The sequence below is a fragment of the Mytilus galloprovincialis genome, chromosome 12, assembly GCF_965363235.1.
Source record: "Mytilus galloprovincialis chromosome 12, xbMytGall1.hap1.1, whole genome shotgun sequence".
Classification (NCBI taxonomy): domain Eukaryota; kingdom Metazoa; phylum Mollusca; class Bivalvia; order Mytilida; family Mytilidae; genus Mytilus; species Mytilus galloprovincialis.
Genome location: NC_134849.1, coordinates 53,462,877 through 53,490,329, shown reverse-complemented (window position 1 = coordinate 53,490,329; position 27,453 = coordinate 53,462,877). Strand labels below are relative to the sequence as shown.

The 27,453-nt window shown below is 32.2% G+C and overlaps 1 protein-coding gene across 1 annotated transcript in view; it reads left to right on the top strand.

The window, feature by feature from the left end:
- Nucleotides 1-22,045, top strand: part of LOC143054232 (uncharacterized) — a 50,737-nt gene extending 28,692 nt beyond the window's left edge. The window contains exons 5-11 of the mRNA XM_076227160.1: nt 450-965; nt 2,587-2,693; nt 9,904-11,133; nt 13,954-13,984; nt 16,547-16,830; nt 20,330-20,357; nt 20,539-22,045. Of these exons, the coding sequence (XP_076083275.1) occupies nt 450-965; nt 2,587-2,693; nt 9,904-11,133; nt 13,954-13,984; nt 16,547-16,830; nt 20,330-20,357; nt 20,539-20,843 (2,501 nt within the window). The 3' untranslated portion in view covers nt 20,844-22,045. The remainder of the gene's footprint in view (nt 1-449; nt 966-2,586; nt 2,694-9,903; nt 11,134-13,953; nt 13,985-16,546; nt 16,831-20,329; nt 20,358-20,538) is intronic.
- The last annotated feature ends 5,408 nt before the right edge of the window (nt 22,046-27,453 follow it).

Here is a 27,453-nt window from a genome sequence, read left to right as displayed (position 1 = left end):
ATTTTGGGAATAACTGACATGTGAGCAATTAAGGCTTCTTTATGTTTTTGGAAACTAAAATCGACAAAGAGTAACTGTGTCAGGCAAATATGTTAAGAAGGACAAAATCTACTAAAATTTCTATCTCATTTCATGTCTTTCGTTTAGTTACTGCAACAGAAGAACATTGTAATTGCCTATCTAGAATTAATTGAAAACCTTAAACAAACTACCTCAGGTTCCGATACATTATATACCGTGCGGGGATATGCTTTGCATTTGCATTTTTGTTGTACTGTACATTAAGAAATGTTTGCGTGAATATTAAATTGCAACTGTTGCGCAAAGTAGAGATTACATATTGTGACTTCAGCTTATATCACATATCATAAATGCATTCCATATAATAAGAATATCTTTAATATCTTTAAATATATTTCAACAAATATTGTGTTTTTAAACATTATCAGGCAGTGGTGATGTTTTAACGAAACTTATACTTGGAAATCCTGAAATAAAGGAACAGTACAGACTGGAAACTGAATCTTCAAAAAGGCAGACGGATGATGAACAGGCACATGAATCCCAAGATGTTCCAGAGTCAAAAATTACCCAAAATGAGATCAATAACCTAATGAAAAACCAGCAACAACGAACAACAATGGCAACATCTAAACAGACCCCATATGATGGACATCAAAGCAAGTCATCAAAACCTTCTCTGGAGATGTTTACAAGCTTTTTGAAACCAAAAATACATACTGCCAATTCCATTCAATATAAATTAGCTAATGAAGGGAAGAAAGACACGTATATTATGAACATCGCACCATCTGATTTGGTTGATTTCGGTGGGCAAAAATCGTTCGATATGACACATCAGCTATTTATCCAGCACAGGGGAACATTCGTGCTGATGTTCGATGGCCGTAAAGGTCTGAATACAAAATTGGATGAATATCTTCAGGGAGATGTAACAGCCATTTGTAAGTTAATACAAATATGCCATCTATATTTGAATACTTTTAATGATCATAGCTAATTATCAAAATGCATTCATGGTATTTATGAAATACAATATTTTGAGATAAATAGAAATTAAAGCATACTCACAACTCTATAAAAAAATGGTTCCATTGCTATCATGGTAAAGAATTGCCTACACAAAATTGTATGCAGACTGTACATTGTTTTTAGAAATAAAAAATGTTTCTTGAGTTTTAAGCGGATTCACCTTTTCTTTCAGTTGAAAACTTTCATAAACAGCGTGTGGAAGTTCTTCATTTGTCAAAAGATTTTAATTTCCACTGATTTTGATAATGTGATGTCATGACAAAAAGAGATCTTGCCTGATTTTATATTTCTGGACAAAAAAAATATCATGTATACCTATAGGTCTTTAAAATCAAATCTGTTTGTAAAGAAAATTTTGAGGATGAAAATATTTATGAAGTACTAACTGTTTACAAATCTTTAGAATTTTTAAAATACTAAAAAGGCTTTTCTTCCTCAGGAATAGATTACCTTAGCTGTATTTGGCAAAACTTTTAGACTTTTGGACCTTTATGTTCTTCTATTTCGTACTTTATTTGGCCTCTTTAACTTCTTTGGATTCAATCGTCACTGATAAGTCCTTTGTAGAAGAAACGCGCGTCTGGCGTTAATACAAAATTTAATCCTGGTATCTATGTTGGGTTTATTTGCTATGAAATGATCATGATTATGGCCCTAACAGGTGTGTTAATTCGAAAGTGTTAATTTTAAAGCTTTCGCGTCAGGCAAAGATTGTACTACCAAATTGACACTTGCTGTTCTGAGGATTAGATCTGGTATAGTGGTAAGAACATCTTTACATTCTAAAGACCGGTGGTCTTTAAAGGCTGAAAGAATGGTTTGTAAGTTTGTTTCGAGAGAGATGAGTTAAAAATCAAGTGTTTGTGTACAGACGAATTTAATAGTGGTAATAACTATCACATTGTTTGGTGCATCAAAAGCTATTAACTGAAGAAACTTCTGAAGTATTAATCCCGCAAATCTTAGTTATCTTTAACTATTACATAAGGAATAATGCACATACATGTACTAGTTATTTGTCCTTCCGTTCTATTCTTCTATTAAATATGTGTATGTAAAAGAGGGACGAAAGATACCACAGGGACAGTCAAAATCATGAATCGAAAATAAACTGACAACGCCATGGCTTAAAATGAAAAAGACAAACAGACAAACAATAGTACACATGACACAGCACAGAACACTAAAGAATAAGCAACACGAACCCCACCAAAAACTAGGGTTGATCTCAGTTGCTCCGGAAAACTAAGCAGATCCTGCTCCACATGTGGCACCCGTCGTGTTAGTGAAATACATTTGGAACACCATAACTACACATTTTTCAAGATGTACATTGTACGTGGTAGTTGTTTGTATATTGTTAAATGTTTAATTGCAACGTTTATGGTTCCAGACACGGTGTTAATTTTTGCCTCATCTGGCCATTTTGTCCTGTTAAATGGTCTTTACAAAATCATTTACCCACCGATAGATTGCAACTAACACATAATCATTGTATTTCTTACGTTTAAATTCTACTTCATATTATTGCAGCTATTTTGGAGCATTGGATTAATTCTGTATTGACCTACTGTAGCAAAAGTGCAGATAAAATGCCAAGAATTGTGTTTGCTGCAACCCATAGCGATAGCTTCTCTGAGGTATGTAAACTTAAGACAGTATTCTACTACCCTTATTTTCAAAACTATTTTTACGTCTTCTTGTGAAATGACTTGAAATGATATGTATGCAAATGTTTGCATAAAAAAGGAACAGTTTTCAACAAATTTCAGATATTTTGAAGAAAAATAATCCATTTCTTTTCTGTACTTTTAAATTTTGTTAAGACTCAATTGATAAGGTACCAAAGATAAGAGTTAAACTCAACTTTTTTTATTTAAATACAATTTTAATTTTCAAATAAACAAAACATTATAGTGACACAACAATAGATGTAACTGTTGCATCAATATTGCAGAGAAACTTATTAGCTGCAATATTGCAGCAGACAAGTTATGTTTCAGCAATTTTAGGCGAAAAAATAAGGAATTCGTTATTTTTTAAAAAAGGCTTTGAAGACACAATACAAAAAAAAATCTATGTCCTGCTACATGTGTGTATCTTTAAATTTAGTGTCCCAAGGTACTCACAGTCCTTAAAATGAATCTGTTGATGGCAAATACTGCAAAATAAATGTAAACAAATCTAGTATATAAAAGAATAGATAAACATTATACAGATATAAAGTTTACTGTAATACAATTATAAATTCATGTATTGTAAAATGAAATAACACTTGAAAAGAGGAAGGGGAAACTTCTCCTGTATATAAATAAACTCATCATAGATACCAGGACTAAATTTTGTATGTACGCCAGACGCGCGTTTCGTCTACAAAAGACTTATCAGTGACGCTAGAATCCAAAAAAGTTAAAAAGGCCAAATAAAGTACGAAGTCGAAGAGCATCGAGAACCAAAATTCCTAAAAGTTTTGCCAAATACAGCTAAGGTAATCTATGCCTGAGGTAGAAAAGCCTTAGTATTTCAAACAATTCAAAATTTTGTAAACAGTTAATTTATAAATATAACCATATCAATGATAATTCATGTCAGGACAAAAAGTGCTGACTACTGGGTTTGTGATACCCTCGGGGAAATAAATCTCCACCAGCAGTGGCATCGACCCAGTGGTTGTAAATAAACTCAACAAAGATACCAGGACTAAATTTTGTATATACGCCAGACGCGAGTTTCGTCTACAAAGGACTCATCAGTGACGCTCGAATCCAAAAAAAGTTAAAAAGGCCAATTAAATACGAAGTTGAAGACCATTGAGGACCAAAATTCCTAAAAGTTTTGCCAAATACAGTTAAAGTAATCCATGCCTGAGGTAGAAAAGCCTTAGTATTTCAAAAAAATAAAAATTTTGTAAACAGTTAATTCATAAATATAACCATATCAATGATAATTCATGTCAGCACAAAAAGTGCTGATTACTGGGTTTGTGATACTCTCGGGGAAATAAATCTCCACCAGCAGTGTATGTTATTAAATTACAGGGGTATCTCTAAAAATATAAAATAACACGTTCAATAATTTATTGCGTCCGAAGCGCTTTTCTGGATTTACCTTCATCAGGAACGCTCAAAGCCAAACATTTGAAATCCGAAAATGTATAAGTACCGAAAATCGTTGAAGGCTGTAAATTCGTCGAGAAATAAAATATTAAAGACTTTAGAATTCATCATATACTTAAAATAAAGTTTCACAAACGCATGTATAACCTGTTAAGTCGCAACGTAATTCCCGTATCATGGCTTTGAGCAGGAATTATCAGCAACGTCACAACGTGTGAGGAGACGACAATAAGCTTGATTTTGTCAAGCGTAAAACAGTTGTAAGGAGGATGAAAAAACAAGTAATGGAACGATACACAAATAGTAGCGTTTTCTTTGTACATATATTGTAAAATAGCAGACGCTTAACACAATGTAAAGCTTGAAGCTCGTTTGCTGTGCTCACTGTTTAAAAAGGTTCACATCGTGGCTTGCAGCTAATATTTTACGATACTATCTATGATAAGAAAACCTAATCATCTATACTTATCTGGCCCTGAAGTGTCTTATGATATTGACATTATTGAATCCTTCTAACATTATGTTAATTTTATGGATGTATTGTTATGAGTATGCAGAAAAATACAATTTATCAATGTGTAGCAGAATACGCTATTTTCATGAATTCCCTCTTCTTATGATTGCTCAAATCGTGGACCCAAATTTAGACGAGAGTTCTGTACTGTTGTTCGAGAATCGTAAATCAGTTCAATGCAACCAAAATGAGAAATAGGAAAAATTAAAATCACAAAAATACAGAACTTTGAAGAGTATTCAAAAAGGAAAGTCCCTAATCAAAATGAAATTGATGAATTGTCTGATACATAATACTGTAATAAGATCATTGAATAGTGTTTTTATTGGTATAACTATTGATTTTTTTTTATCAGTAAACTAAAAGCAAACTAAATATTACTAGTATGTTATATACATTTTCACATTCATGTATCAATATATCGATACCTGTAACTTGGCATTGCACACGGTCATGTTTTTCTCTGACTGTTTATGACGTAATTACACTAAATTCATTGAATGTTGGATGTGTACGGATTGATTGTTTAGTCTTTGATGCATGATTTTTTATTAGTTGTTAGTGGCTTTGAACTAGCTGTCCGATAACTTTAAGTACTCTCAGATCTGTTCCTATTGTCTTTTTTTTGTCGGGATGTACATACCCGGCCATGTCCAATTGTATGTTTGTCCATCTGATGAGTTAAGCCTTTTTCAACTGCTTTTTATAGTTCGTTCTTATGTTGTACTGACATACAACTGTCCCAGGTTAGGATGGGTTGGGATCCCGCTAACATGGTTAGCCTCGCCACATTATTAGCTCACCTGGCCCGAAGGGCCAAGTGAGCTTTTCCCATCACTTTGCGTCCGTCGTCCGTCGTCGTTAACTTTTACAAAAATCTTCTCCTCTGAAACTACTGGGCCAAATTAATCCAAACTTTGCCACAATCATCATTGGGGTATCTTGTTTAAAAAATGTGTGGCTTGACCCGGCCAACCAACCAAGATGGCCGCCATGGCTAAAAATAGACCATAGGGGTAAAATGCAGTTTTTGGCTTATAACTCAAAAACCAAAGCATTTAGAGCAAATCTGACATGGGGTACATTTGTTTATCAGGTCAAGATCTATCTGCCCTGAAATTTTCAGATGAATCGGACAACCCCTTGTTGGGTTGCTGCTCCTGAATTGGTAATTTTAAGGAAATTTTGCTGTTTTTGGTTATTATCTTGAATACTATTAAAGATAGAGATAAACTGTAAACTGCAATAATGTTCAGCAAAGTAAGATTTACATATAAGTCAAATGACCTAAATGGTCAGTTGACCCCTTTAGGAGTTATTGCCCTTTATAGTCAATTTTTAACCATTTTTCGTAAATCTTAGTAATCTTTTACAAAAATCTTCTCCTCTGAAACTACTGGGCCAAATTAATCCAAACTTGGCCACAGTCATCTTTGGGGTATCTAGTTTAAAAATTGTGTGGCGTGACCCGGCCAACCAACCAAGATGGCCGCCATGGCTAAAAATAGAACATAGGGGTTAAATGCAGTTTTTGGCTTATAACTCAAAAACCAAAGCATTTAGAGCAAATCTGACATGTAGTAAAATTGTTTATCAGGTCAAGATCTATCTGCCCTGAAATTGTCAGATGAATCGGACAACCCGTTGTTGGGTTGCTGCCCCTGAATTGGTAATTTTAAGGAAATTTTGCTGTTTTTGGTTACCTTGAATCTTATTATAGATAGAGATAAACTGTAAACTGCAATAATGTTCAGCATAGTAAGATTTACAAATAAGTCAACATGACCGAAATGGTCAGTTGACCCCTTTAGGAGTTATTGCCCTTTATAGTCAATTTTTAACAATTTTCATAAAACTTCTAAATTTTTACTAACATTTTCCACTGAAACTTCTGGGCCAAGTTCAATATAGATAGAAATAATTGTTAGCCGCAAGAATGTTCAGTAAAGTAAGATGAACATACACATCACCATCACCAAAACAGAATTTTGTCATGAATCCATCTGTGACCTTTGTTTAATATGCACATAGACCAAAGTGAGCGACACAGGCTCTTTAGAGCCTCTAGCTCTTTTCACGGTCTCAAAGGCCATTTTTGCTTCGACAACGTAACAAAGTAAACTCCTTTTTAACCAATTTTGCTGGGATTTTATTTTTGACTGGTGATAACAAAGGGGGGGTAACTTCTTGAACAAATCGAGAAAAAAAACACAGCTTTGTGTCGAATATAACTTGACGTTTGCTTATCGGAAATTTAATTGGCTAGATATTCATATCGAGTGTTTGTCTTAATGGGATGCTTTATTTAATTTAAATTCAGTCCATCATTTTTAGTTTCCTCGAAAATATTTAGATTTTTCGATAAGGAGACTTGACAATTTGCACACAAACTTCAAGTTTGAAGATAAAATAAAGAATATTTTGTTTCATCCGTAGTTTTACTGATATTTTTACGGTCACGTGACTCTATTGTTGCTGATGGACTTGAGGTCAAACCGTGACCTGCTTTCCATCAGGTTAGTTGATGCGCATGCAACAATTATACGCTGTTTGGTCTTTAAGTGACATGGCCTTCAAGGAACCGGAGCCATAGATCAAACAGTTAATGCTTTGGTCAAAATTATCAAAAACAGAATAATTCAGAACTTTTTTTAACTTTATTCACAAAAAACTTGATGGGCTAAAATAAGAAAGAAGATGTGATATTATTGCCAATGAGATAATTCTTGACAAGAGACCAAATGGCAAAGAAGTTACCAACTATAGGTCACCGTTCGGTCTTCAACAATGAACAAAATTCCATACCGCATAGTCAGCTATAAAGGACCCCAAAATAAGAAAATTAATATAAAACAATTCAAACGAGAAAACTAACGACCTAATCTATCTTCAAAACAATGAACGAAAAACAAATATGTAACACAGCAACAAACAACAACCACTTAATTACAGGCTCCTGACATGCATTTCGACTTATACAGTAGTAACACTGCAAGATATTCAAAGCAACACTATTGTTTTAACAGAAAAAAAGGATATGATTCATTTGGTCATAATTTTACAGGAGAAATACATTTGGTCTAGGGTAATGTAAGTGATTAAGACATTTCATAATAGACTAGAATATCATGAATAAGTAAAAAAAAAATCAGTTTTCGAATGTTTTCAAAATGGGGATATTCTGAGCATAATAAGTAATTGATAAACAAATGATAAACTAAGATGCTAAATCTCCAAAGGAAAGTTGACCATACATTACTTTATCATTTTCATATTTTTTTTTTAAATAAATCCTTAAAGCAATTTGGATTCACGAAACTTTCGAAATTAATTCAGTGTTTTCCCCATCTTCTACATAAAATTCTCAAGACTGTAAAACAAAGGATATTTGCTAGACAAGTGCACATTAAGGTCATGCCCTATGAAATTACTCAGGCACTCTGGAAAAAAAGAGACAAACACGTGTGTATACTACTTTCAGTGGTCTAGCACGGGACCCAATTTCAACTATATTGCATTATTTCTTTGTATCATTAAGTGTACGTGAAACATGTAGTTGAAAAATTGTATAAACATTGTTTAACTAACAAAATGATGAAATGTTTCTCCGAAATCCGAAACTCTGTCAGACAGTGTTTATTTTTAGATGTAGTTTTTTTTCATTAATATTTTTATATTCCCTTATTACGTCAAAAGCAAGAGGAATTATCATCCGTGTACTATGGACACACTCGTTATTTGTTTATTATTTCTATGTCTTTGGTATCATTTTTAGTGCAGCTGGTTATGACGCGGCCCCTAGATTCTATTTAAAGGGACATAAGCTACGAGATAAAACAAAAATAAAATATGATTTTGTTTTGTTCAATCATGAATGAGATTGATAAAGTGAAATAAAAATTCACCTTTAGCAGTCAATTCAGTTCAATTTATAGACTACGAAACATCACTTGCAAGTTTAAAATACTTTAAACTCGGTGAATCCGTATCATGTGACCTTCAATTTAACCGATTAGCATTCATATAAAGGAAAAGAATGTCAAAATTAAGTGAAACAAAGTTAAGCCGTTTTGTTGACTAATTCGATACACAAAAAGTATACTAGTACAGGTAAATACGATGATAAATCTAGTTTTAAACATAAAACATAAAATCAAATAGACCTTAAAAAAAACAGCTTTTTGGCATGACACGGGTTATATTCTTCTCATATATTTTTTTGATAGTATGATACTAAACCCCTAACGGGAGGGATTGTGTCTTATATTTATAGGATGAAGACATAATATTTCAATCAGTTTGATTGAGGTCTGGAGCTGTCATGTCACTTAACTGCACGTAGTCTGTTGTTATTTATGTACTATTGTCATTTTGTTTATTTTCTTTTGTTACATCTTCTGATATCGGACTCGGACTTCTCTTGAATTTTAATGTGCGTATTTTTATTAAGTTTACTTTTCTACATTGGCTAAAGGTATTAGGGAGGTTGAGATCTCATAAACATGTTAAACCCCGCCGCAATTTTGCGCCTGTCCCAAGTCAGGAGCCTCTGGCCTTTGTTAGTCTTGTATGATTTATAATTTTAGTTTCTCGTGTATAATTCGGAGTTAAGTATGACATCCATTATCACTGAACTAGTATACATATTTTAAGGGGCCAGCTGAAGGACGTCTCTGAGTGCGGTAGTTTCCCGCTACTTTGAAGACCCAAAGGTTGTTGTCGCTTTGACACATTCCCCAATTCCTTTCTCAATTTTATTTGAAAAACCAAGCAGCACATGGTCGCAATCTATTTTTATATATGTTGATAGGTATATCGGGTAAGGTAATCATCAGTATTCGGAGGTCATCGCGATGGTTAATTAGCTGGCGTCTAAATTAAAATATACACGCAATGTTGATATATATATGTTATCGATTAAATGCATTGTTAATTTTTATTTCAGACTTAGTATAATTTATCAATCAAATTTTAGAAATTGAGTCAAATTGGTGACCATGATTTTGACAGTTCGTGCCCCTTTAATTACATCAGATATTTGTTTAAAATTTAAAAAAAAAAATCAAAAAAAAATCCATTTTGAATTCCCTCGACCTAGCTCATTTTCAAGCACTATACAAGATGTTATCATATTTATCAAATTATTCAAACAATATTTTTGTATGAAAAAAAAACCACATTATTCGTGTTATTGCATGCTTATTTTGTTGTAATTGACAGGATGAGAAAAAGAAACAGGCTATTAACTTCAAAGATGAACTGACAAAAAAGTTTTCCTCACACCAGCTTCGTGACCATATCATGTACGACAGAGTCTTTTTCATCAACGCAACAAATGCAGCTGACCTGGATATTGATCGTTTAACGGATACATTAGTTGGTATTGCCTTCCAGCAGTCAACATGGGGACAACAAATGCCAATTGTGTGGGTGCCTCTTGATTTACAGCTATCAGATATGAGAACAAATGGAGTAACGTTGATAACTAAAGCAAGACTTTATGAAATAAACAAGTCAAATAATGAATTTTCTCTTAGCGAAAGAAGACTAGAAGATTTCTTACTTGTTCAAAACTCAATAGGAAAATTATTATACTTTAACGAACCTGCATTAAGAAATTTTATTGTCATTCAGCCTTCGGCAATGGTCAACATTCTAAGAGCCTTCATCACAGACATAATGTTTTGGCCAAAGAATAGACACATTCGAGACATACTGGAGAGTTTATCATCTACTGGAGTTCTAAAGAAGACAGATCTATTTACACTGTGGTCACAACCAGCTTTCAAAGATATTTTGACTGATGACAGAACAAAGGAATATGTGGTGCAGGTCCTCCTTCATCTTGACATCCTCGTAGAACCTAAACGCTACACTGATAAGGATACAACTGCAGATTTATTTCTAGTACCTTGCATTGTAAAGTCTAAAATTCCACCTGAAATGCAGAATACTGCAACAGATGACAGAACACTATGCATTGCTTATCATCTGAAAGAGACAGTTGTTCCTTCTGCTTTGTCGTTTAAGCTTATTGGAGCTGCAATTAGTATTTGGCCTGTGAAAGTAGTGGACTCGCGTTTTGGTCTCTATTTTCAAGCTGTAGTTATGGATGCTGATAACAGAAATGAACTTCACATTCGTGTAGAAGACCAGAAAATTGTTGCATACCTTATTAATGAAGAGTCAAAGGCATTCATATCACCCGATTTGGCCACAAAAACTCAGGAATGCTTGACTTTGGCATTAGGACGAATTTTACAGTTGTACGGTCGTAGTTTTGGGAAACAAGATCACCAAGTAACATCAGATTTATTTGATATAGAAGTTGGAGAAGTATGCAAAGGAGAGACATGTTTAATACCATTGGCAGATGCAGAAATGCAAATGCATTGGAGATGCAAGAATGGAAAACAACATGAAACAAAAAATCTTCTGAAATTAGTTAAGGTAAGCAATATGTTTTAAAAACATTTCGTCTGACTGCCTACAAATGAAATTATTTGATAGTTGCTGAAAACTTTCTAGATTTGAAAAAAATGTGTAGAAGAATGAAGGAAATAGCAAATTGAAATATTTAGCTGAAAGTTTTTGCCCGATACTCGTTTTAACTATTTTTATTATTTATATGAATTTTATACTTAAAACTGTTTCCCAATGTTTAAGCATAGTGCGTGCATGAACGATCAGACAAGGATACTAACACTTTCGAATATTTTTCGTATCAGGTTTTTTTTCTACAAAATCAGTCCTTTTATAACAAAATATATATTGGTGTTGTGTGAAAAAAAATTATCATCTATTTACATGACAATGTGTATTTCAAATTCTTTAAGCAGTATTTTACGACAGAAAAATTGTTTAATAGAATATTGTAATGCTGCTAAGGGGTTTTCTTTAAACAAATCGTAAAAAGGAATATTTTTTATAACACAAATTAATTGCAATGAGTTAAAATATGAGCAAGCATTGTTTATTCTCGACATCAGTTGTTTTCCTGAAAACAGTATTTATGATATTTTAATTAAGCAAATGCAATAAATTTTCGTCACTTACAATTGTTCGCTATATATTGCATATTAAACTACGTTTTTCCTAAAACAAATTGTGCGAACAAATATTTGGTTGAATTTTAATCAGTTTGGTACCAATTTAACCAGATTTGTCACATGTTCCGATGGTTATATTGTTCTTATGAGGCGTTCTTATTTTCTAATGATATCAACATAAGCTTTTTTAATCGTCCAGACCTCTGCAATATTTTCCAAACAAATAAGGTAAAGCAATATTAAACATGTTCACATCTGGAAAAGACAACATCAACTAATGACAAAATTATGACCAAATGACTAGAAATTTCCTCGGATCATTTCCTTCAAAATATTTTTTTTAAATAAAGGCAACAGTATACCGATGTTCAAACTCATAAATCCATGGACAAAAAACAAAATCGGGGTAACATTCTAAAACTGAAGGAAACGCATAAGTATATATAAGAGGAGAACAAAGACACAACACTACAATGTAACACACACAGAAACGGACCAAGCAACAGACAAAATCCCACGAGAATAACAAATATAACATCAAAACCAAATACATGAATTTGGGATAGACAAGTATCGTGACACGTCTTATCGCAATGTGAATTTACACTAAAAAATAAGAGAAAACAAACGACGCAACGTTAAAATGTAACACATACAGAAACGAACTATAATATAACAATAGCCATATTCCTGATTTGGTACAGGACATTTTTAAAGAACAAAATAGCGGGTTGAACCTGGTTTTGTGGCATGCCAAACCTCCCCTTTTATAGCCATGTGAAATATAACATTAAGATGACAACTCAACACCACAGGACTACAATATAAATAAAATTGACAAAGAAACACACGAACAACAGCCAACAAAAGGCAACAAGTTGTGAATGTGTTTTTATATGCAATTTATAGCATAAAATTGTACGTTAGGAATGATTGCATCAATGCACTGCACATGTAATTAATTGAAACTGAATAAAGATTTTATATAGTTTCTTACAAACTATAGTAAACCACCTTTAGACGAGATTTATTTGATAAAATGTGCATGATGTACCTGTGATCATTGTTTACTTTGAGAAAACCAATAATAAAAAATTACCTGTTGTCCTTGCTGGACACATACATGTGTAAGGTGTGTAACTTATACATTCCGAAAATATCTATAAGCATTATATGGTTCGTGTTGATTAGTCTTTAGGTTTCTATGTTTTGTCTTCTTTACTATTACGTGTCTGTTTGTCTTTTTATTTTTAGCCATGGCCGTTGTCAGTTTATTATCAGTCCATGAGTTTAACTGTCCCTCTGGTATCTTTCGTCCCTCTTATATGACTTATTACTGATATACATTGTAAAGATTGTTTTTTTAAGTACAATTACATGTACAGTATGTTAGTTTCTGTTAACATGATAGTTGCATCATTAACAAGGGGAAACAAAATAATACCAGTTAACCTTATTCGTCCATGCATTAATCAAAAATTGTCAAATTTAGCAGTCCAAAAAATAATATAAATAAGAGCAATGGACTGATCTACATTTATGTGTGCTAAGCCTTTTGCAACTGGTTTTCATCAGCTGTTACTTTTAATGTCATCGTGTATGGCCATTTTTGTTTATCTTCAAAATAGAGGACCATCTTTCTTGTTTAAATATCAAAATATCAAATGTAATAAACGGAGGGTATTATTGGTAAATCGTACTTGGTACTAGGTTTGCGGATCTGCAACAAGTCGTGTTTATTTCCAAGTGGTAATTTTGTGTATCAAGATTACGATGCCCCCTATTTCGTACGGAAGCAGTTTAAACAAAAGGGTCAAGTATTTGGCATGTCCTTTTGCAATGTTTTGATATACGGCAAATGTTTTCTAGCGCTTTAACGCTTTGGTTAGTTTGTTATAATTTAGTGTTGTTACACCACTGTTTCAAGTTTTGCAGAGAGTTGAGTTGTTTGAATCAGCCAAATTAGGTAAACAAATGTATGTGTGCTTGTCCCGAGTTGGTAGCCTGTAGTTAATAGGTTGTCGTTGGTTCTTGTTTTTCGTTTGTTTGGATTTTTTTTTTTTTTTTTTTTTTTTTGTAAATTGCATTTTTAGAAATTACCCTTACAAAATAATACCAGTTAACCTTATCCATTATGTCCATGTATTAGTCCAAGATTGTCAAATTTGGCAATCCAAAAATAATACGAATAAGAGCAATGTACTGATTATTTATTTTTTAGAATAAAGCTCCTTGTGATCCAAACTGTACAGGTATTTATATAGTTTAGATGAGTGCCAAAAATAAAATAAATATCACATTGAAATCAAAACTCAGGTCAAGTACTGGGCAAAGAAAAATGTCTCAGAACAAATAAAATTAAAAACACGTGAACTTATCCACGCAAAACTTGGGTACTGTTAGTGGTGAACATATCGTGCGCAACTGGTAGAAAGCCTACAACATGTACTGTGAATGAGGAATACACACATTTATGACAAACAAATAGTATGATCTCAATGTTTCAACAGACCATATTTTATAAATGAACCGACCAAAATTGTTGAAATATAGTGACTAAAAGTTTGTATTTCAACATCGGATGCATGCTATTAATGATGTGCTATGAAAATCCTGCTGGATAATCTAGACAATACAGTTATATATAGGTTATTACAGCTTTAATTTATGGCATATTTGTGATTAGTGTTTTTTTTCTGTCAAATATTCAAAAAATATTGTTTTTGTTTATTTAAATTGTACACTTGCTTTTCATGTTCCTCTCCCTTAATTAAACTACTGAATGTGACAGACAATATTATTCGTGTAGATATACCTGCTATTGTCCCGATAAAGGTTCATTTTATTCTGAGTGTTCTATTCATATTTGATCTCGTTCATACTGAAACTACGAAACTATTGGGCCAAAGTTAAGGAACTTCTTGTGATTTATAATTTATGTAATGTGCTTTTTTCCCGAATCCCTATCACCATTGTAATATGTTCTTAGGCTAAAAATATAACATAATAGTACAGCACAATTATTTTTCCTTTTCTTAAAACTTTTTGTTTTTGTTGAAACTGTAGTATATAATTGGAATCTTTAACAAAAAATAACTGGTCAGCGAGTAAAGACACACAAATAAGATTAGTAGTTGACTCATTTTTACCGTGATTGGCAATAGCTTTACATGTTTGTATTTATTGCAGAAACTACGATTTATAGAAATAACTGTATAATTGATTTAAAGCAATCAACTGTTTTAATGACTTGGAAAACCCCCCAAAAAACATGTTTTTTTGGTGATATGATATTTTAGTCTTAATGCAGGTTTCATTTTAGCTGTTATTTGCTTATACTTGGCAGCGTCCAGTCTGTGTTTTTGTTAGATGTTTTCTCTATTGTCGATGTTATAATTAAGCCCTTTTCAACTCATTTGTCTGTTCTTATTCTATACGTAGTATTACTCAACGGGGGGTTTTGCACCAACAAACTAGATTAACCCATCCAAATTCTGTCTGTTTTAGTGGTTGTCGTTTGTTGTTGTATATTTTCTTTTGTACATAAATCAGGTCGTTAATTTTTTTCTCATTTGAATTATTTTACCACTCTCATTTTGTTGCTTGTTAAAGCTGGCTTTGTGGTGTGGGTTTTGTTTATTGGTGAATACCGTGCGGTGACTTAGAGCTGTTAACATATACGTCATGTTGGTCCATGGTGTCAGTTGTTTCATAAAAAATGATACCACCTCTAATTTTGTATTAGTTTTGTTTAGATATACGAATATAAAGATAAATTCAAGTTTAGCGATACATGATCCTGGACAAAGTTGCGAAAGCGAGACTTAGACGTGCTGTAACTGGCAGCAATAGTGGAATCAACAATTATTAGGTGGTGATTATGTCAGTAAGATCAGATTTGGCCTTCAGTCAAGGTCTTTTGATTTTAGAATTTTTAAAGATATTTGTTTGTTATAAAATTAGTTCAAGTACAGCTACAAGTAGTATGTCAATAGATTAATATTATGGGGTTCGTGTTGCTTATTCTTAAGTTTTCTATGTTGTGGCTTCTGTACTATTGTTTGGCTTTTTGTCTTTTTATTTTTAGCCATGGCGTTGTCAGTTTATTTTCAATCTATGAGTTTGACTGTCCCTCTGGTTTCTTTTGTCCCTCTTTTATATGACCTCGGCCTTTAGTCATATTTGAATGAGCGTCTATTTTTTTAATTAATTTCATATTTAGAATGCACCTAAATACGCATTTTTTCGTCCTATTTTTATTTAAGATATATTGCCTTGCGCCTTCAATCAAGGTTAACTTTACATTTTTTTAACAGTTTACATTTACAGGTATTATCATTTTGATTGCAAACATTTGCATTTTACTATCAAAATTAAATACCAGGAGATAGAAGTTCTTTTTCATATAAAAGTCAGTTATTTTTGCCCTTAATCCTTACAAATTACAAACTCTCACTTATTTCAGATTCTATATATAAATGTTTGTACAATTTACACCTTGCAGTTAAGTTTACAACATATATTTTTAAGAGTTCTTCAGTTATACATAGATATAGGAAGGTGTGGTATAAGTGCCAATGAGACTCTTCATCCAAGTAACAATTTATAAAAGTAAACCATTATACATCCATTACATTTAAACAGAAAATTCAGTAAAATGGCAAAACCTTGTTTGCTAATATGCAAGAAAATGTATAGCCACCTTTTTGGCATACGAGTGAGGGAAAATGACATTGGAACAATGTCATAAATGATGTCATTAATGTCTAAATATAGTTCACCATTGTTAATTTAAATTCATATTTTTTTTCGAGGTGTTGATGCAGACATCTTCTGTCATAAACCTATGGATCATCATTTTGTGCATCTAGCACGTACCTTGGGGATTGGTGACTTCTATAATTTCTTCTTTCATCTTGGTATGAGCAAAGCTGATTACGACAACTTGAATTTTTGTTATTTCGCAAATCCGATGAATTTTATGTTGATGGGACTGTTTCAGTGGAGGGATAGAGAAGAAAGTGGCCAATCATCTGCAACATTTGGGAAATTGCTGACGGCTCTGACAGCGATCGACAGACAACACTATCTATGTCAGGTTAGACTAATTATTTTGTTTTTAACTGGGTTTTCTGAACGTAGCATGTGGTTGAAACCATGTGAAATGCAGTTGCTGGCTGCAAACACATATAAAAAGTTTAACCAATGTTTTTTTATTTATAATATAGCGTTATTACCAATGTCATTTCAACTGATCGGGCGGAGCTTACGTTTGAATTTGCATAAGGACAGTCTATTTGAAGATGTGTGTGATTAGGATGATTGCCGTTATAATTATTACTGATTTCTAATCACCTATCAGTGCCATCAAAGGAATTAACAAAAGAATAACTGGACACTTCATTGATGAGTTTATCCTAAAACGCCTATCTATAGATGGAATGGTTTATTATGAGCGAAACGGTTAAACTCCGCCCAGTCAAGTGGAATAAATTGAGTAATACTCGTGACTAAATATAGTAATATTAACAATTTTTATCTTTACTGTTCAACAGTACAATTCCTTGATGAATGTGGAAATGTCGTTTCGCTATTTCAGTGCATTAGTGTAAAATAATACCCATTTAAGCTGCGTTTAATCTGGGCGTAACCAAGTTCAAAATTGTTGATTTAACTTCTACCGTTCAGGACATTTGATCCCTGTAAAATATGCACAGAACGTGGTTGAAAATGCCATGTATTTAAACACAGCAACTTCATTTACACGTGTTTCCCTCAACCTTAACAACGGTTACCTTTAAAAAATCTAAAAAAATCCAGTCAATTGTACAGCTCATCATTTATGAGTAAAGAAAGTGGGAAATTTCTTTAAAACAAATCAGTTACAATATTCGATATGACAGGTCGATATGCTATTGCTATATTAGATAAAAGGCGGAGAATAAAAACTCTCGATGCCCGGCTTACAAAGAAACCAAATAATGAATTGCGATGAAGGGAAAAATCAAAACCATAAAGATAACAAAATATTTCATATCAAAATACAACTGATATGGTTTTGTAGGATATATTTTCACCAAACAAAGATAGAACATTATACAACTGCGTATCGGTTATATTGTCTCATACGTGTCTACATTATCTGTAAATGTTTGAATATTTAAACTACTATTTTGAACATGCGTCTCCATTTTATTTACTGCATGTACGTGTACAGAAAATACCTCATTACGGGAGGATTATTTGTAAGCATTTTGCAAAACCATTGAAATGTTTGTTAACATGGTTTACCAACCCCATGACCAGCCGAGGAAATAAAGGTAGAGTTTTCGTTTTCCTGTCCCTCTATCCATCCATTCGAGTTTACCGGATTAAGAGAGTCTATGATCCATTTTTGCGCACCTGGCTACATGGGCTAAGGGATGTTTTCTCATTACTTGGCGTCGGTCGTCCGAAGTCGTCGTTTGTTAATTTTAACAAATATAATCTCCTCTGAAACTACTGGGCCAAAATCAACTAAATTTGGTCAAAACCATTATATGTGTATCTTGTTAAAGAAAAGTGTCCGCCTGCCAACCAACATGGCCGCTATAGCTAAACAGAACAATGGGGTAAAATGCAAGTTGTATCTATTGTTTTGAAAACCGTTATATATATATAGAAAATATCACAGGATCAAAATATTCAGTATGATGATCTCTACTAATTAACGATATACGTCAAAACTGTCAGACGATTTCTGAAGCTATTGCCTTAAAATAAAAATGTTTACTATTTTTGTTCGTGTTTTGCTATTATCTATGATTATCTTGAAAACTATAATATAAATAGATAAACTTTTAAATTCGAAAGGGTTCCTCGGAACCCAGTGTCTCGCCTACTTTTGCTGTTAATCGCAGCAAAAATGAGGTAAAAATCAATAAAAGTATTCCTCTCGATATTATCTTTGGAATGTAAGAAGCTTCTGTCCAAGTTTGTTAAAAAAAAATGGATAGTTTAAGAAATTTATTAAAATTTTAAAAACGTTAACCACAGAGTAAATGTAATGTTTCCTAGCAAAAAAAAACTAAGTCTATTTATAAGTAAAAAAACGGAAAAAATGGAATTTCTTTTTTTTTAAATTTACTTCTGTATACTATCTTATAATCATAAACATGCTTCTGTCCAATGTGGTACAAATCCAGGTTAGGTGAAGAAAATTATTAAAATTTCTAAACTTTAACAACAGAGTGAATATGTGTGGAAGCCGCCGCCGCCGACGACGACGGAATGTAGGATCATTAGGGCTTGCTAAAGTCGAAGGCACGACATAATTGATAAGCATGAAAAGTTATACAAATGCTTTTTGTCGAAATCGTCAGTCCAATTTAATTAGAGTTATAGCCCTTTGGTGACAACTTCGACCAATTTATTGCGTTTAATTCTTATATCTTTAAATTATTTTTTAAAGATAGAATCTAAGAGTAGCAAAAATGAACTGCAAGACAAGATTTACAAATAAGACAATCAAGAGAAAATCGTTCGAAGCATCTTTATTGAAGTTATTGCACTTAAGATGGTACCCAACACTTTCACTAAAATTAATTTTGCTCAATTAATTTTCATAAAAAGTTTTCAGAGTATTTACTTTGACCCTTTAACAAAAGTATTAAAATATAACAAATTTTGGACCAACCGTTTTGTCAGAAAAATTACACTGGTTATATAGCAATTTGACAAACACCAATTTTGATCATTGAGAAGCTTAATATTCCTTTTACAACACAACGTAATTAAAACGTTTAGCTGACTTTACATAGTTATCTCCCTGTAGTGTTAGGTACCATCTTAAATGGAGATATTCTTTTTTTTGTTTTTGCGTTTTGCCGTATATGGTAAAAAAATATAATAGGTAAGAAAACATTTAAGATCACAAAAAATTATCAATAAGGAAATATTGTTAGTAGACTCTCTCTCTCTTGATTGCCCTTCAACTATGATTTTTTTACTCTTTTGTGTTTTAAGCAAAAACTACGGAAGATAGCAGGACACTTAACAGACTAGTATATGATACGCTATACAAGATCAATAAAAAAAAACATTTTTGTCATAAATGATATCCTCATCTACAATATTGTAGAGTGTCCTTTGTTTAATATGCACAGAGACAAATGTTAGGGACACAGGCTTTTTAGAGACAACACCTTGTGAATGTAACTTCTCTGAGAATGTTATACAGAAAGTTATGATAAGTGAGGGACTCTATGCCCTCATTTGTAGTTGACCATATTGTATCAGTATCTAGATCTAATTAATATTGCGGGCATTATTAGACTTTGACCATTTCTTCCACTATTGCTCCATAAGGACACCATGTTTGATTTATTAAAAGATGGCACCTTGTGAATGACATACTATATGATGAAATGATATTTATGGGAGGAATAAGCAACTAAATTATTAAATCCGTATTCAGATACCTGCCAAATTGTTTCTCTTAGAACATCTTTTTTCATTTGGACATTTTCCATTATATAAAGAAATCAATATAACGTATATTCAATTGGCAGACACATCTAAAATTCTATAATTCCTTATATATATTTGACATATTCCAGGTACATAGACAGGACCATAGTTTAATAGGTAAGTCTATTATTATTTTAAAAGTCACAAAAAAAATGAACTGTCAATATATTCATGATATAGACTTGTAAACTTTGATGGAATTTTTTTGTTATTTGTTAACAAAGTATAAATGGTCAATGGAAATCAAATACTTATCATGTATTAAAATTATCATTTCATGTCATTTAATTTTTTACAGAAAAGGCTCGAATGCGTCTTCAAGATGTTCCGTCAGATGAGGTCATTGATTCTTTGACAGAAAAAACCTTGATAGGTGATTGTGTTGTCCACTTAGGAATTGAATTAGGTCGAAGTATTGAGGACATTCGGAAGACTATGCACAACTTTCCAAAGGATTTGGATGGTCAAATTCATGATCTTCTAATAAAATGGAAGAAAACAGACCACCCAAAACCAACTATCTTCTGGCTTATGACCGCTTTAAGGCGTGTTGAAGCTGCTAAAGGACTAAATTTCCTCGAGAAGACATATGGTGTGGAATAAGACTATTCCTTAAAAAAGGAATCACAGATATTTATTTATACATAACACTTAGCACTTACAACTTACCTTGAGTTCATGTAGGACCGTTAATACTAACAAAGTTCTTTAAGTTATGCGTTCATACTTTTGATAATTAAAAGTGCAACAACTTACACCGGAAACATATTAAGAATAGTAGTATTAGTAGTTGGAATACTGGTTCATACCACTTTTTCATGATTATTTAGATACGTTTCATTTTAAACAGAAGCATATATTTGAAATACTTAAACTTATTGCTTCTTTTGATAAAATAAAATAAAGCCACAAAATAATACGAGAAGTTTTGGTATACATAAAGAAAAAATATTCCTTGGTTTAACTCACTTTGTTTGACTTATAATTATACTGTTGGAAGTTTAGTGTTTAGGTCTCATTCTACTCTCGATTTGACTTCTTAACAAATTGAAAGAATTTTATTTTTTACTGTACATATTTAGGATTTTTGTAAATAATGTTATAACCTTCTATCTGCATGTTTTTAAACAGCCAGCAGTATTGTAGTATTATTCTGTTTTGGTCATCAGCCTTTACTAGTTTGATAGGAACAACTTGTGATAGATCATTGATATTTTATATGAAGATGCATTACTACCATTACATATCAGTGTGATGACTATTTTGAGGCCCTGTCCTTTATTACATTGTTCAGTGACTTTCAAATAATAAGCAATTTTTGTATAAGTTTTCTGGTTAAGATAGTTGATGTGTATTTTGTTAATAGATTTATGAAATTGTAATTACTTTTGCCTCTAATTATCCACTTAAAACAAACATTTCAAACCTAACAAAAATATAGAAACATTAAAACAAACTGGAAAAATCATGGATTATTACTAGGGTAGAACCGTAAACAATATATCATGTAAATGTAATCTTAGAATGAATAGTAATGAATCAGCTTGTACATAAATGACTTTGCGTTTTAAATAATGTTACTTTGTGTATTAATGCTTTTGTACATAATTAAGCATTAAATAATGAATTTGTGTTTTAGTCGTATGTTTTTTAATAGTTTACTAAACTACACTGCATACATTGTACATAGTTGATAAATTTGTTGAATTAATGGAAACATAATTTTTTTTTTTCAGCAGTTGTGCTGAAATATAAATCATTGTATGTTTATCAGAGAGAAAAAAACATAAATAAATATATATATACTAATAGTTTCAACTTTCTGTTTAAGACATTAAAACCTTATCGATGTAGGATATAAAATTAAGAAATACCATATAATACAGAGATTAAGAGTGATCTTCAATGGGTATTTCTTTTCATTTCAAAACAAGGTTTTTTATAACAAATAAGTTCTAGAAGGACCAATTTGAAATCTAAACCGTTTAATACGGCATCCTTATGGAACGGTATAAAAGACAACATTCATAAGAATACTCCTAAAATAGTTTTCTCAAAAATGTTCGTGTCAATGAACGTCACACAACAACAGATGGCAAGTTTTGTGAGACACATCTGAGAAGAAATTCATTAAGAAAAACAGCAGACAATATCTCAGTTCCATAGTACTAATTGACTTTATGTCAATGACACAGTAAGGGGGTATATGCCAATGACACAGAAATGGATTATATATAATTTAAAAGATAATAAATAGATATAAGAACATGTGGTATGAGTGCCAATGATCAACCATTATAGGTCAAAGTACGTCCTTTGACAAGGAGCCTTGGCTTACATTGAACAGCAAGCTATAACATGTGTAAAGGGGCCCGAAAATGACTAGTGTGAAACAATTCAAACAGAAATACCACCGGCGAATATTTCAAAGATACACTAACGGAATATATTGCAATAACACAGTCATGGGACATATGACAAGGACCATGTTATGGAGTATATGGTAATAACATAGTAAGAGAGCATATGTGAATAACACATAAATAGAGTATATGTCAATGACACTGTCGTGGAGAGTATCAATGCCACAGCAATAAAGTGTATGTCAATGACGCGTTCATAACGTATATGTCAATGACACTTGTACAGTAAGGGAGTTTATCTCAATGACACAGTATTATAGCTCAAGTATATGCTATGGTAATGTTACTGTTATGGAGTGTATCAATGACACAGTAAAAGATGTGTCAGTGACACATTAAGGAAGTATATGTCAGTATGAGTAATGGTTTTTATATCAATGACACAGTATGGCGTGTATGTCAAATAAACTCATCATAGATACCAGAATTAAAATTTAATATTTACGCCAGACGCGCGTTTCGTCTACAAGACTCATCAGTGACGCTCGAATCAAAAATGCTATAAAAGGCCAAATAAAGTACGAAGTTGAAGAGCATTGAGGACCAAAAATTCCTAAGATTTTGTCAAATATAGCTAAGGTAATCAAGGACACAGTAACGAATATATGACATTGACAAAATAAGGAACAACATGTATATGCAATGACACAATACTTGAGAATATCATTAACAGTAATGAAGTATGCGTCAATTACACTATGAGGGACTATAAATGCTACTTGTATATGTCAATTAAAAAGTAAGAGACGATATATCAATGGTCATAATGAAATATATGTAATGCTACAGTCATGTGGTATAAGTCGTTGACACAAAATGGAGCGTCTGTAAAAAACACAGTAAACGAAGTATATGTCAAAGACGCAGTAAGGAAGTATATGTCAATGTAGTAAGAGAGTATATGTCAATGAAACAGTAAAGGAGTATGTCAACTTATGGTTTTGAGTATATTTGTATTCAGTTATGAAGTACATGTCTATTTGACAACTGGGTATAATTTAATACAAATACAGCCGTGAATATGTTAATCCGATTGTTAGAGATTTAACGTAATTGACACAGTTATATTATATATTTGTTATGTCTATCAGATAACAACATAATATAAATAAAAAACCAAAAACATGCATGTAGAAAAACCAACGAGTGTACGTCAATGCAACATTAAGGGATCATATTTGAATGCCACAGTTAAAGATGACATAACCATGATAAACCAATCGAGTATATTTTTATGTGAAAACAAATCAGCATACCTAAATTCGACTGTAAGGAAATTTACGTTTACAATCATAGAATACGTCTATCAGATATCAGATTACAACTTTGTATAAACCATCCGATCACATGTCAGTGTGACAGTGAAGCAGCTTACGTTTTTGTAACAGTAACATACAATATCTGTTCAATGACACAGTTATTGAGTTTAAGTCTGGCAGACAAGAGTACACGCATGCACTTGAATATACATCCTGCTTTACTGATAAGATGTTTTGTTGAATCTTAAAGGTATATATATATAAGTTTGTGCGATTCATCTAGTAAAACCTTTTACATTATCAATGAGGTCAATGTCAAATGATTCCTGAAAGACAGGCACGTACACCTCACAATCATTTCATTCACCAGATATGGTTGACCTAAGTGTCTTACAAACAGACTCAACACTGTAAATCTACATTGACCAATAACTCATGAAAATGATGTCAGAGTCGGGTGAAATCAGCGAGACGGAAATGTTTATGTAACAATTATTCAATCAACCAAAAATAGTTGTCCTGCTTAGTATAAAATCAAAGAAGAGGCCGACAGATACCTGCCAGGTAGACATGCACACCTTACAATTGTATAATCCACTAAATATAGTTGATCTATTGATCACAGTTTTTAAATTACAGCCGAAAACACTAAAATGCAACATTGACCAATGGATTATGAAAATGCAGCCAATGTCAGATGAATCCTGCCAGATAGATAAGCATACCTTAAAATTATGCTGTGCACTATAAATATTGTTGCCCTATTGGTCACAGTATTAAATTACAGCCAAAAACACTAAAATGCATCCTGCCAGAAGGATATGTTCACCTTACAATGTTGTTATACACCATACTTGGCATCCTGTTTATAGTATGAGAAAAACGGACCTTACAATACAACTGCAACATTGATCACCAATCCATGAAATGAGGTAGGGATCAGTTGAATCCTTTCTCACCGATATGTAGACCTACCAAAATTTTTTTTATCAAATATAGTCATGTCGACACTCATAAGGTGGAGAAAAATGCAAATGACAACAAGAATGCACACTCTGAAATGTCTTTACTGACTTACCAACTGTTGATATAATATTGAGCCTTAAATATAGAACTTTACTACAACTATCACATCAATTAATATTATCCAAGAACATGAGGTAAAGGTTAGATAAACAAAACTGGAAATAGGTTTACACCTTACAATCATTTAATAAACCAATTATGCTTTAAATATAGTTGACCTAGTGCACATCGAAGAAACAAATTTCACAAGGAAAAATTAGCATTGCTTAATGAACCATGATAATGTGGTCGAAGTCAGATGAACCATGCCAGAAAAACTTGTACACGTTACAATCATTATATGCTTTAAATACAGTTGACCTTTTGCTTATAGTATCTAAGAAACAAACTAAACTAGGAGAAATTTAAATGGACCAATGAATCATGGCAATGAGGTTATGGTCAGATGATAATTGCCAGATATACATAAACATTTCACAATCATACCATACACGAAATTTAATTGACAAATTGCTTGAGGTATGAGAAAAAAAGACCACAAAACACAAATTTAACATTGAGCAATGAACCGTACAAATGAAGTCAATGACAAAAATTATACATATTTTTAAGTCACTGGACCATAAAAATGAGTAGAAGAACAATGAACATATGAAAGACGGAAACATGTAACACAAGGTATCTGTAAACATTTGAGGTGTTTTACCAAGTCAGGAATATGACAGTTGTACACTCGTTTGATGTGTTTTATCATTTAATTAGTGACTTACCGTTTTTGAATTTTCCTCGGAGTTCAGTATATTTGTGATTTTACTTTTTACCCTGTACTGAAATATAAAGCTGCATACACATAGTTTAATCGTATGGGAATTTACTTTAATGACAAGGTAAAAGATAGTAACCAATCATACAGATGAACAAATTAATTTGCATGAAAGTATACGACTGTTGCTGCCATTTCCAGCAAAAAATACATCAGTAAGCAACCCCAAAACTCATGCGCCTTTCAACAACCTAATTAAGCGCATGTTTAATGTGTAAGGATCATATGTATTGGCCGTGTGTTACTGTCTTATTAAAGAATATCCCACATTTCTTCTACATAAAATACATGAATTATAAATCATTGCACAAGTTCCCCATTGGACATCAATTGGTGTTCTAAGTGTTCACAAAAGACACCGAGTTGCATATGACAATCAAAACTAGTAAAATAGACCAATAAATCATTCGATAGAATATTCAAAATAAAGTTTTATGAATGTTGAACCCATTGGGTGTCACACATGGTTCTGCATCTGTTTACCATAAATCAGAGATCATTCCTGGTCTTTAGTTGGGCTTGTGTTGCTCAGTTTTAGTTGGGCTTGTGTTGCTTAGTTTTAGTTGGATTTGTGTTGCTCAGTTTTAGTTGGATTTGTGTTGCTCAGTTTTAGTTGGATTTGTGTTGCTCAGTTTTAGTTGGATTTGTGTTGCTCAGTTTTAGTTGGATTTGTGTTGTTCAGTTTTAATCTTCTAGATGTGTTGTTTGAGACTGTCTTTTTCTTTTTTTGCCATTGTTTTGTCACTTTATTTTCGACTTATGAGTTTGATAATCTCTTTGGTATCTTTCTCCTCCCTTTGTTGAGTATAATATTAGTATGTATCGACATAAGTAAATTTTGTTTACTTAAGTATTGAATGCTTCTTTTTGTAAATTCATTGGGGTGTAAAAGCGTTGACCGAAGTTCATTTTGTATGAAGCACGGAAGCGCTTCATTCTAAAAATGTGCGCACGGTCAATGCTTTTACAACCCTATGAAGTTACAAAAAGAAGCATTCAATACTTATAATTACATTTTTTTAGCTATGATCAAGAAAAAACGAATTTTATATTGTTTTTATTTAATTCACCTGTGCACTTTATTGTGGGACCACGTGTTATCATGAATGAAAAGTTTTATTGAGTGATACAATTGCTTATGGAATAACATGTGATGTGCTGTTAGCTAATCAGAATAAAGTATTATAATGAAACATACATCTAATGTAATTATAAGTAAAACATTATTGTTTTACTGGACTGAATGTCCAGTGAAAAATCCAGCACATCATAACCACTTTTATTATGCATTTATAATAACATATGACTGGATTTTTTTTTATTTCAACTTTTGAATTAAAAACATAGTTCAAATTGTGAAAGAAAGTTACAAAGAATAACACAGCATTCTATTTTATAAAACAATTTACAACTTATCAATATTATCTATTACAACCAAATCCATACATGTTTTAACTATTATTTTGCAATTTTAAAGTTAATCTTAAATTGTATCAATCAATTTTAAATGAAAGTTGTTTAGTAATGAATTCATTTTCATTGCTCAGGTTAACAAGTCACAGCAGTGTGGGTGATTTTACCTTAGATTTGCATGGACATTTCTCTGGAGTAATGTTTTAATACCTATGTAAGGAAATAATATTTTTGAGCCCATTTTAATCATATTAAAGTTAAATTAGCAG